The sequence below is a fragment of the Clarias gariepinus genome, chromosome 19 (assembly GCF_024256425.1).
Source record: "Clarias gariepinus isolate MV-2021 ecotype Netherlands chromosome 19, CGAR_prim_01v2, whole genome shotgun sequence".
NCBI classification, from domain to species: Eukaryota; Metazoa; Chordata; class Actinopteri; order Siluriformes; family Clariidae; genus Clarias; species Clarias gariepinus.
This window is the reverse complement of record NC_071118.1, coordinates 26647058-26660370: the sequence shown is the minus strand read 5'-3', so window position 1 is coordinate 26660370 and position 13313 is coordinate 26647058. Positions and strand designations below refer to the sequence as shown.

Here is a 13313-nt window from a genome sequence, read left to right as displayed (position 1 = left end):
CATTCTTTTGTTTTATTTGACTTTTATTTGCTTTGCAAATGGTGCACAATCTTATTTTGTGTTATTCTGATGTGTTGTGTGTTGATGTCATCTCTTTTAAATATACACTCTTAATAACAATAATTATATTTTGAATTTAGGAGAAATGTCATCAGCAGTTCACAAAACAATTTAACAAAACTTCATCTCGCCAACAGATGCATCTTAAGAAAGGAAACCTAAGAAACTGATTTCTTTTTTTCAGAGCTGTGTATAAACAAGGATAACCCTAGTCCAAAGTCTCTCAGGTTTATATAACTGGAACCTGTATAAACTCAGTCTAAAATAATCCATAATCTATATAAACTAGCAAAACCACAGTCTAGAGGTTTAAATAACCGTAACCTACATTACCGCTCAAAAGTTTGGGATCACTTGCAAATTTCTTAGTTTTTTAAAGAATAATTTAAGATGCTTTCAACCTGGTTTTACAGTGTAGAAATAAATACAAATCAGAAACGACCATTAGAAAGACCAGTTTGAAAGTGTTCCCAAACTTTTGAGCGGTAGTGTATATAAAACTAGCACTAAACCCAGTCTAGTGGGTCTCTCGCAGGTTTATATAACCATAATCTATGTAAACTATTATGTGGAGACCAAGTATAGTGTATCTCTCTTTTAAGTTTATATAACCAGAACCTACAGTATATCAGTACTAGTATAAACCCAGTCCAGCATCTCTCACAGGTTTATGTAACCATCATGTATATAAACTAGAATAAACTCAGTCTAGTGTTTCTGGTTAAAGACCTAACCTCTGGTTTGTGCCCCTATAAAGAAGTTGTGTTTCGGTCATTTTTCACTGTCCTCTCTCTCCTTCCTATTTTGTTCCTCTCCCTTAATCCTCTCACCCTGCTTTTCCTCCAGTCATCCATCTTCATGTCTCTCTCTCTCTCTTTCAGTGGACGGAGGACTGCAGTGATAAAATAGATGGCAGCTGGTCGTCCTCACGTGGAAGGGGCTTGTGCAAACTGGTGAGTCATCTGGACGTCTTGTCTCTACAAGCTACTGATTACGTTCTCAGAATTTACTGCACTTTTGATAAACATAAACAAATGAGTGTAATAATAATGATGATAATAACATGCTGAAATCCTGGAAGTTTATCTGAAATTCTATTCATAGATTTTACCATCTTGGGAAAATTCACTGTGGTGTTCGTCGTTTGGACCCCTCCTGTCCATCAGACATATTTGATTTGATTTGTAGTTCTTTTACTCCTGTGAGGAACTTTCCACCCAGTTTTGAAGAAGTTGAAAGCCAATTTGAGTTTTACTGTTCTTCGAAAAATTACTCTTAAACATCTTATCTAGTTTTAATTTCATATAACAAAAAAATGACTCTTGGTATGAATATAGCAGTAGAAGCTGGCATGGCGTTAAGAAAGAAGGAAAGAAAGAAATTGTTGATTCTAGATCTAAGCATGCACACTATGGAAGACCCGACCCCCTATTCTCCCCCGCCCACGTATTCCACACAACGATCCTGGAGAATAATCACCGCGTGATGTTTAAGAACGAGTCTGGCAGCACAGCTGATCTAAACCGACTTTAAATTAGCCGAGTGGGATTGCATAGCTGTGTGTACGCTTCTCTCTGCGGGCTCTCGAAGCGCTCTTTTGCTCAGCGGTACTCTCAACCGAGTCCACTATGCCACCGTGCAGGGATTTCTATTTGTGTGGGTTCAAAAACACATACCCACACACCTCCCACACACACACACACACCAGTGCAAATCATATAAAGTAATTAGATTTGGTTCCAAACAGGACCATTACGAACAGGTGCATTAAAACTATTGAAGTTTTATGTTTTTGACCTCAAACATGATAACATAATAATAATACACACTCACGACATGTTTCGAGGGGTTTTTGGTTATGTTGATGCAAGTGTGTTTAAGGGAACAGGAAGAAAAAAAGCAAGAGAGAGAGAGAGAGAATGAACAGCCTCACTGCACATTTCTATTATGCTGTTTCATCCCAAGCTTAAGTTGATGTGGTACCAGGAGCTCTGGTTGCCATGAGTTACTCACCCCGTCAGCATTTTGTGTGCGTGTGTGTGTTACTGTACACGAAGAGGACCCATTTAATGGCAGGTAATTAAACACTTTCTACAGTGTTGCTGTTTATCACATGAAGATGTCGAGTAAATATTTCAAGAAATACTTTTTAGGAAATCTGTTCATCTCTAATCGATCACATGATCTGTCGCGTCGCCAACGCAAAACAATAAATCATAATCTATTCTATACATATAATAAAACTCTGAAGTCGGCGTGTCTGTAACAAGGTTTTGTTTCATAGCAGTCGGCCCTCGAGAAGAGAAGACATTCTACTTTGAAATTGAAAAGAAAACGCCTTTTATAATAAAAAATCTTTGACTTTGACTATGAAAAAAAAAAGATTAGTTCATCTCAAAATTCAACAGATGGGGCTGTACATTTTTTCCGATGCGCTTATGAGTGTGCAATTTAAATCCACTCAATAAACACGATCTCATGCCTATATTCCACACACTTCACAGTAACGTGTAAAAACTTAACTTAATTCTTATTTAATTCCAAATGTCAACAGATGGCGCTGTACATTTTTTTTTTTTTTCAAATAATGAGTTGGGGTAGTGAAAAGAGAGACGGTAAACATTTGACCTTCTTGAAGTATCAGGAATATTTTAAAAATACTTAAATATATAAACAAATAAATATTGTGCAAAAGAGAATGTAGGGTAGGTATGAACAAATTGTAAGATGGTTGTAGATCAGAGTGTTTGTGCATGTGTGTGTTTATCAGTTCAGTCCTGATGTTAATTAGATCGTCTGAGTGATTTGTGTGTGTGTTTATCAGTCCAGTCCCTTTGTATTGAGGAGACGGATGGCTTGTGGGTAAAACCTGTTACATAGTCTGGATGTGAGTGCCCGAATGCTTTGGTACCTTTATCCATATGGCAGGACGGTGAGGAGTGAAGCAACACCATGCACTACCAGGCCACAACAAAAGTAGTGGTGTTCAGTGTCATGTGTGGTCGTGATTCCTCGAGCTCCCAGAACCACTCCTTCACAATTCGAGTCCCGGGCCAGCATGGAAGTAAACCTCCATAGATGTGATAACCTGGTGATTCAGTACATTCAGGTTGTCAGCTGACTTTATTTTATTTTCACATAACGTTGCTGAGTCTAGACCTGATCAACCCCAGATCATAACACTGTCTCCAGAGACTTGTACAGTGGACACTATGCATGATAGGAGCATCGCTTCATGTGCTTCCCTTCTTACCCTGACACGCCCATCACTTTGGAATAGGCTCAATTTGGACATGACCTTTTTCCATCGCTTTAAAGTCTCTAATCTTTATGCTCACAAGCAAATTCAAGCCTTTTTTTCTGATGAGTCTCACTAACAAGTGGTTTCCTTATGAATACACAGCTGTTTAGTCTCAATCATGTGACATATCGTGTGTGTGTATAGAAATGCCCTTAATTTCCCTATTAATTACACATCGCTCTGATTTCTACTCTTTATTTCTTTCATGTCGCAACTTCACCAATTGTTCAAGTTATCTCTAATAACACATTGGGCAGCTTCTAACACAGTTCCCTTACATTCAGAGCTTGTTAGTAATTATAGTAAAATAGTTATATATTTTTTGCTTGAGACAGGCCAGTACATTTTGTAAGCAGTATCATCGCTGACATAAGCCCCGCCCACACGTATCACTAGTATTGATATTAAGTAGCTATCCAAAAAGAGATTAGAAATATTTAGTGCCGGTCATGCGTCTTGTTTTTCTCTTCACATCATCTTTTCTGTTTGTACAGGACGAGTGGGAACACAGCAGCAACGGAAGCACAGGTTCCAGACCCAGCTCGGGTTCTCGGCCCGGTTCCGGCTCGAGATCAGGTAGCCAAGGACGCAACAAACAGTTCTGTGCGCCATCCAAGGTACAACACACACTCTCTCTTCTACACATACTGATCTGATCTACTGACTGAAAGGGGTGACACGTTATTTCCTTTCTCGTGTGTTAAGAATGGAAACAGAGACGGCTCGTTCGACATACTGGGGACGGACATATGGGCTGCCAACACCATGGATTCGCACGGGTAATGTTCTCATCATCATCATCATCTTCTCTGTGATTATACACACTTAAGATGAGCTCATAGAATGGAAGACGAACGAACCTCTTTGTTCTTCAAGGATTTGTGAAGTGTATTCTTTTTGTGGTAAGGGTGCGCAAACTTTTGCTCATAGCTCACTCTGCTAGCCGACGTGGCGAAAGAGTCTAGACACTGGCACTTGACAAGACATGACAAGTTCAAGAAAATTATTTATTAATTATAAGTTATGGGTATTATAATAGTTACAGCTACTGAAGTCACATGATCTTGTTTCCTAGCGTATCACCTTTAATGGAAAAATACGTATAGTTATCTTGATGTACAATGAATACTGCTTATTTTAATGTGTGTGTGTTATAGTGGTGCAACATGGGACCTGCAGCCAGAGAAGCTGGATTTCTCGCAGTTCCACAGGAAGCAGTACAGAGGAACACCGAAGCACCTCCCACACATCGACCGCGAGGGGTGAGTCCACGTTATACACACAAACACGGGCGCAAAGAACTTTACAGAACGAGAAAAATGCCACCGTGTTTATGACCAAGCAGATTTCGGAACTCCTTTACATGTGTACTGTGAACCTAAAGGCGCTGAAGGGGAGGGGGGGGGGGGGGTGGGGGGGGGGGGGGGGGAGTCTCGATAATCAGTAATTACAGCCGTATCCTTTAAAAATTGATCCTCCAATCACTACATCGCTCCATCCTAGGGCTGGGTAAAAAATCGATTTAATCTATTTATCAATTTTGTAGTTCACAACGATTTTTATTTTGCAAACTCGAGTTTTTTGACACAATAGTTTTTTCGTACTTTTCCGCGTTTCGTCCTTGTTGGTTGCCGTAGCGCGATATGAGCCAGCCGCCGCCCCGCCTACACAGTCAAAATAACATTGCAGCGTGTAGCAGAGAACTACTTCCAAAGAAAGGCACAAGTAATTCCGTAATTTGGAACTGGTTTGGTTTTGATGCAGCAGACGAAATACAGACGAAGCCTTGCTGCAAAATATGTTTCAAGGCTGTTGCTACTGGAAGCAGCAGTACAAAAAATCTTTTCCAGCACCTGAGGAATAAACATCCCGAAGAATGGGAGAAGTGCAGCCGGCTCCGTAGCGAAAGCGGCTCCTCCAGCACACCTGCTAAAAAGCAAACTACACTTCCCGAGAGCTTTACAAACTGTGTACCGTATGACAAGAACGAAACGCGATGGAAAGCGATTACTCAGGCGATCACATTTTATATTGCCACAGACATGCTGCCAATTTATTCTGTTGAAAAGCGGACTTTAATCACATGCTGAAAGTGTTAGATGCGAGTTACGTTGTCCCCAGTCGAGCCAGACACAGATCCTCTTGAATGGTGGAAGCTGCATCAGCCGAACTTTCCAAGGCTAAGCTTACTGGCTAAAAAATATCTTTCTATTCCAGCCACAAGTGCCCCCTTAGAGAGGGTATTTAGTGTGGGTGGAGGAATAGTTACCTGTAACCGGGCCTGCCTTAAGCCAGAGGTTGTGGACAGGCTCATCTTTCTTGCAAAAAATGTTTAGAATGAGCATGCACAAATTTTCAGAGATCTAAAAAGCACGTGTTTTGTTGTTATAGGTAAAAGTTTACATTTGTTCATTCTTTGAGTAGGCTTTATGTCTGCCACAGGCTTGTTTTATTTTTATATTCACACTAAACTGAGAAGAGTTTATTTTTTTAGTTGTAATTTTATGTTACAAAATTTGTAATTATCTGATTTCTTGAACAGAAAATTCAAGCTACTGTGAAGCTGTTGCACTTTTGCTTAAACCTGGGTTAAAGCTTGAAATTGTTGAATGACAGAGCCTCATTTACTTTTTGTTTTAAGATTCTGTTTTGAGGACAATCATAGCAATAAAGTTGCACTTTTGACACTATATCTGATGTCTGCAGCCATTTTTTAAGTGCATTGGAAAAAAAATCGAAAATCGAATCGAAACTCGAATTTTTCATTAAAAATCGAAGATTTTTTTTTCTAGGCAAAATCGCCCAGCCCTACTTCATCCCCATGTGTACCAGTGTTTACAGAACGGTTGTCACCGTAACCATTTTCATATTCATCACTCTGATTTCCTGTTTCACCCGGCTTTTATTCTAATCCTGCTCCACACGAATGAGAAATCACATTACTAAGCTTCTTAAAAATGACCCGTGAGGTCCGTGGTGCGAACACGCTGTGTGGTGAGCAGAGCTCTACTGCGCTGTGACGCAGCAGTCCATCATATTATCTCCAAGTAGAGTGTTGTCATCTTTTAGTTTATACTGGCCTCTAGTGGTCAGGAAAGAGGTTGCGGAGGAGAAAAATGGTGCATATACTGTAAAGATGAGAGAGACATGTCCAAGATTTAACAATTTCCGAACCACTGCAGTGTTTCGGAGAGAGAAATTTAATCAAGTGGTCCAGTTTACAATCCATTTCCTATTTTTACTATAATTTTTTTACATCAGTTGTTAATCATTAAATGTTAACAACTGTTTAATGGTTTTATTAACCCACTGTTTAAAATTCATTAATTTAAATTCAAATTTAAATGCAAATTTTATTTGTCACATACACAGTCATACACAGTATGATATGCAGTGAAATGCTTAGACAACTGCTCGTGACTTTAAGACTATGAATAGGAAATAAATATAAAAAATAAAATAGAAGGTAAATTTAACTAAGAAAGAATAAAATAAAATATAAAATATAAATAAAATAACTGTACAACAAAAATGCACAATTTAAGAAAATATATGAAGAAATATAGAACAATAAGAAAAACAGCTGTACAAAGTAGATATAGATTTTATGGCATTTTTGTGTATAATGAAGTTAGATGTAAATGGTAATGTCCAGGGTTGTGCAATCCACATATTTAAAGTGTCCTGTGCGTGCAAATATGTTTAAAAGTGATTTATTTAAAGTGGCTTGTGATAGAGTGATTTAACTAATGACCACGAAGTGTAGTTGTGCAGTGGCCACTAGTGTAAACGAATGTCCAAAGTGTGAGTGTAAAAAACCATATGTGTGGGTCAGCACTGTGTGGTGTACTGATTAAGAGACCGTTTCGCCTGCGGGAAGAAGCTCCTCCTCAGTCTCTCCGTGTTGGCCTTGAGGGAGCGGAATCGCTTTCCTGACCTCAACAGAGAGAACAGTTCATTGTTGGGATGGACCTTGGATAGACTAATGGTTTAATTAAACAATTACATTGTTAAATAGTTAAACAGTTAAAGTTAAAAAACTGATTAATAGTTAACAGCTAGTTGTTTAGCATTAGGACTGGTGGTTAACAAATGACTTACAAATAAATAAATTAGGAAGTAAAAGATGTTTTCAAGGCAATTTTCGGTTAAATCGCTCCCTGGTGCTCTTTTAGTTTTCACTCTGAAATATCTTGCCGTTTGAAAAGTCGTTAAAGTTAATCTGTTTACGATAAGAGAGTCTGGACACCTTTTGAATCCTTTGGTATTTTGGTTCCCTTTGGTTTCACACCAATTTTTTCAAAAATGCCAGAAGCAGAGAAAAAAAAAATCTGAATGTCCTTGTAAAACTCTTTTATTCAGTTTGTTTATGAAAAAGCTACACAAACCTTTAACAAAGTGATCATAAATAACAAAAGTGTGTTACATTTAGTATTTTTTGTTCCTTTCTCTCCCCTACTACATTCCTACAGCACTTCAGTTTTGTCTTTTGTCTCACTTTAGCAGCTTGCTTCTACAAACACACCCACAAAAAAAAATGCGGTGTGTTTGCTTCAGGTGGAATCAGAGAGTGTTTTAATATTCTTCTAATGAGAACCCAGGTGTATTCTTCACTTCAGCACTGTTCTTTAAAGAGACTGATTGAAATGTCCGGTCTCAGAAAGAGGTGTAAGATTAAGAAGGTCTCGGTCTGAATGTTAGGAAACACCAGTACAGTTTGATCCATTCTCCTCATATCTGTATTTTATTCTCAGTTCGATTCTGTTACACTTGGTGCGCCAGACACGATGTCACCGCAGCATCCTTACTCTAGAACAGTTTCTCCCTACAGGCCATAAAAAGTTTTAACCAACTCTTACTGTCTGTCTCTCTAACTTTACTGCCACTTGGACTTAATCCTGTCTATGTGCATTATACTGAAAGTTAGTTCAGATCTCGCTGCGTTCACGAGTTCACTTATTTACTTGGCAACAATCCCGAATCGGGTCTAGATGCACAAGGGCTACTTATTAGTTATTTTTATGTATTATTGTTAGTATTCAGATTAATTTTTTTTGCGGGGGGGCCGTTAGTATTCTTTTTAACAACGTTTCACTTTATTTATATTACAGTAGGGAAAGGTGACTTTTATTTTAAGTGCAATTAAGGTTACAGCTAGGATCTGCACTTTGCTCATATACCATCAATTGTGCTTTGAGATAAGACCTTAAATCAATATCGTACTTTCTTTTTTTTTGGTTTCATAGTTCATTGATAAAGGTTTATATTGTAAATATGCTCATCTATTAAAACCTGGATTTTGAGTTTTCCTCCATGTTGCTTCCATGTCATGTGACATTCATGCAGTAGTATGTTTTTAAGCAGGGAAAGTACATAAGTGTACACAGCGGGGGAAAATATTGTAGCGTTTTTACGCCGAGAAGAATGCTGGAGAGACGAGTGAGCTTATTTGCTACCCAATGCAATGGCTGGGAGTACTTTATTTAGCACACAGCCGGTATGGCATGAGCAGCACCTTCACTCAGGAGCCTACCTCTAATTCAGCGTCAGCCTGAATTAGAGCACATTTCACACGTTACACCCAACACACACACAACAGGGCCGAAGTCACTAACCCAAACACCTTTCCCCATCATGGTGAACACACCGACATTCCCGCAAAGCATGCTGGTCATCAGCCGCCGCCCCGCCCACGCCACACTGCCCCCACCCGAGCTGTGACCGTCCCTGGTCACCATGAAGAACTCCATTTCGGAGGCGTGGAGGCGGTCGGCGCTGGCGGTGGGAACGCCGGCGTCCTTTGGCAGGTGAGGGATGAACACAAACGTAGTCCTGAGGCGGTCCGGCCTCCACAGAGTTCAATGTTTCCCCGGCGTGCGGCTGGCAAGGCGCAAGACGGTCCCGGTGGAGCAAAACTCGTGCCCGCCCCGCCAACCGCACCCGGTAGATGACATCGGAGAGCCGAGCTATTACCGTACAGGGGCCCACCCAGGGAGACACACGCCCGGCCGAGAGCCCCCTCCTTCTCCTTCCGGAGGAACACACCCACACCTGCTCGCCAGCAGCAAAATCTCGCCCCTGGCTGTGAGTGTCCACGCCCATTCGCCCCATAGGTGCCCCCACCCGGAAGTCTTGCAGCGGTGCCCGCGAGCGCTGGGTGGGGCCCTTCTGCCTGGCGATGAGCGGTTCACAGTTCAGCCGTGAGACCGGCGGAGCGACTGCGGGTGACGCTCTGGGTGACGCAGTAAGACGGCTGCATGCTGGCTTGGACGGCTGATCACCACCAGAGGGTCTGGAGGGCTGCACAGGGGAAACGTCCTGCGTCGAGGGTTCTACGTCGGCTACCGGGAGTTTGATTTCCCGGTGTGCTGCTAACCTGTCCGGCTGTGGTTTGGGTCCGAGCAACCTGGCTACCCCGAAGTTACCACGCAGAGTTCCGCTGGACAAGTTCAGCACCGCACCCCATCTATCCAAAATGTCCAACCCCAAAACGCAGTCCTCCTCGACGTCCCCCACAACGAACCCGTGGGAATAAGTTCGTCCACCCACCTGGACTCGCACTGTGCGACACGCCCTTACCTTCACGTAGCCCCCAGCAACGGTGCAGATGCTGAAGGCAGGATCAGGCCGTCCGCAAACACGCTTGCTTTGCCCCAGTACTCCAGAGCGCAGCAGCGAAACAGTGGAGCCGGTGTCCACGAGCGCCCGCAGTAAGACGCCATCCAGCACACAGTCAATGTAAAGCCCAGCGCGGCTTACCACGCGTCCTCCCGGTGCTAGTCTAGCGGCTGCTGGTGTACGCTGTCCCGTGCCTCGGCCTCGCCGCGAAACATCGGAGAGTTGCTCGTTGCCTAGCCGCGACGGGTAGCCCTGTCCCCGGCTAGGTTCACGAACCGAGCGCCACTGAGCTGCGGGCGGTCGCTCGGCTCTTCCGCCGTGATGTACCGCCGATATGGGCTCAGCGCGCTCGGCCTCGCGCAGCGGCAGGTCGCTTTGCCGGCTGACGGCGCGCGGAGCTGTCTCTTGCTCCGGCGCTTGCGCTGCGCCAGCCTCCGCCCCGAGATCCAGCGCCGGGATTTTCACCTCGCCGCTCCGCGTTGGTTGCCGTGGTGTGCTCGCTTTAGCGCCGTCGGGAAAGCGCTTCTTTTTCGCGAGTAGTCGCTCCGCTACTCGGCGGCCCGCTTGGATTTTCAATAGATCTTCCGTTGTGCGCTCAAACCCGTGACTCTCCATCCCACTTCTGACACCAATGTAGCGTTTTTACGCCGAGAAGAATGCTGGAGAGACGAGTGAGCTTATTTGCTACCCAATGCAATGGCTGGGAGTACTTTATTTAGCACACAGCCGGTATGGCATGAGCAGCACCTTCACTCAGGAGCCTACCTCTAATTCAGCGTCAGCCTGAATTAGAGCACATTTCACACGTTACACCCAACACACACACAACAGGGCCGAAGTCACTAACCCAAACACCTTTCCCCATCATGGTGAACACACCGACATTCCCGCAAAGCATGCTGGTCATCAGCCGCCGCCCCGCCCACGCCACAATATGTAAATAACAGAATCTTTAAAAAAAAAAAAAATAATCAAATGAAAAATTATTACGTCAGTTAAAGGTTCTGAAAGTCAGTTCCACTTAATACCTCCGATGCTTACATACTGTTACACACACACACACAACTTCTAGTAGTCAAAAATTTTGACACACTTTTTAGTTCAATATTTTTTTTAATCATTTATTTTTGTACATTTTAGAACAATACTGGGGATTTCAAAAGTATGAAATAACACATATGGCATTGGGTAATTAAGTAACAAGTAGAAGAAGTCAGTGATTATTTTGAGACATAAAGGTCAGCTGTTGTGGAACAGTTCTTGCAAGAACAGTATCGTCAAGTGCATTTGCAAAACCCATCAACCACCATGATGAAACTGTCTCTCATTAAGACCTTTCCAGGAAAGACCAAAACGTACCTCTGATGCAAAGGAAAAGTTTTTTTAGAGTCACCAGCCTTAGAAATCACCAATTAACAACCAGCACCTCAGATCAGACCCGTTATAAAGCTTTACAGAGCAGAAGTAGAAGATACATCTCTATATCAACTGTTCAAAAGAGATTATTGTGTATTTTGGAATACGATGTACAATTCACAAAAAAAATATACAAATAAAATAATAATCGGCAGATAAATAACGATTATTTTAATAATCGATTAATCAGCCCTACCTACATATATGGCTGGTGTGTTTACACTTGCTTTGAATTTGGGTTTTAAATTTTTGACCAAAGCTGAATATTGCTTCAAAAAATAAAACTTTTCCTTTCAGAGTTTGGTTTTGTTCATGTTTTCCGACTCAACTCTTGTCGATTACACTCAATGAATATCATGTGATCAGTCGTGTTGATGTGTGGATATTAACACTTTGTTTTTCCTCAGGGTGATGAAGAGTAGATTTGAAGATGATGATGGAATTGATCTGAATGACATCGAGAAGTTTCTTCCTGGCCTCCCTGTAAGTCTGACTTTTGTTTTTGCATGATGTATTTAACGCACATTTATCTGTATGCAAGTTAGAGATCTCCAGTATTTTCCTCAGCTTTTTACTGGTGCATGAAATGTCAATAAGTTGTCTCCCTCTGGTGGATAAAACTGAAACAGCATTTATATCTTTTTTTTTTGTACAATACTGACATCTTGTGGCAGGCTATGATATTACTTTATTACTTAATCATAATATATATTTTGGTGTCAGATTGTACGCATAAAAGATCAATGTTGTGTAAATCGACAGCAGAAAGTATGTTAAATGGCATAAAGTGCCGACTCCATACTCGGACCCAGAATTCTGTAGCACAAAAAGATTGTTACCAATCAGAATTAAAGAATTATACAGTCGAGTGTAGATTCATACATTTGTGTTGCTTCATCATGTCATTGGTGTGCAAGTTTAAAGTATGTAAACACACACACACGGAGGTGATAAGTGTCGGTCACGCCCCCAGTCACGGTTCTCCTGTGATTAGTATGAATAAGATAAGATTTATCACAAGTGTGAGGAGGAGCGTCCTGTGCCACTCCTTCAGCACAAACCACTATGACATCATTCATTTCAATGTCTTACTGTTTCTCACACACACACAAGCACATCCTGTCTGGTTGCATGGCACTGGAAGGGTAAAAGGGCATCTAAGGTCCTAATCCTTGTGTAAGTGTCTGGGTGTGTGCCTACAGGCTGTGTTTGTGCTTGTGTGCATGTGTGTGTTCTCGCTACACCTCACCCACGTCAGAGTCTGCCCAGCCGTGCTAACGCCAGCCATTGTTCTCCTCAGAGTGACGCTCATCCCCTCTCTCTCTCCCCCTCTCTCTCGTGTGTGTGTGTGTGTAAGAGGCCCAGATTGCATCATCAAAATCCCTGTTATGATTGAGTGGTGTTGATTAAGATATTCTTAGTTACTGCTGGAGGTTGAACATTGTGCACAGGAGCTTACAGTGTGTGTGTGTGTGTGTACTGTATGTACATTAAACGTGTGTTGTGAGCTCTTCCAGATGGATGTCTAAATTTTCTCACAAATCATCATTCAGTGTAGTGTTTGTGATCCTGCACAATCGAAAGTCCCAGTTTGGCTCGAACGCCCCCGCACAAGGCCGGTGAGCTGTGGCAGTGGCAGGCCGGTCCTGTGGCCATGAAGGCAGAAACAGTAATCACACGTCCGCCGGCAGCAAGTCTGCGTTTAAGGCCAAAGGTTTGCGCAAAAGTGTAATGATGGCTGAATCTCTCGCCATAACCGAAGATGGAAGCGCCGTAGCCGGTCGGTCACAGTTGTGAGTTCATACCTAGCAACCTGGCAGGCCAAGGACCATCACATGCTTCCCCTGGGACACGTGACACCAGCGTCTCTTCATCATAAGGGAGCGGGAGGAAGGCACCATCCGTGGGAGCGAATTGG

General features: G+C 42.4%; 1 protein-coding gene across 2 annotated transcripts in view; it reads left to right on the top strand.

The window, feature by feature from the left end:
- ctif (CBP80/20-dependent translation initiation factor) overlaps positions 1–13313 on the top strand; it is a 68234-nt gene that overhangs the window by 15788 nt on the left and 39133 nt on the right. For both annotated transcript variants that reach the window (XM_053478651.1, XM_053478650.1), the window contains exons 3-7: positions 942–1013; positions 3856–3978; positions 4067–4140; positions 4519–4623; positions 11803–11878. In XM_053478651.1, the coding sequence (XP_053334626.1) occupies positions 942–1013; positions 3856–3978; positions 4067–4140; positions 4519–4623; positions 11803–11878 (450 nt within the window). The remainder of the gene's footprint in view (positions 1–941; positions 1014–3855; positions 3979–4066; positions 4141–4518; positions 4624–11802; positions 11879–13313) is intronic.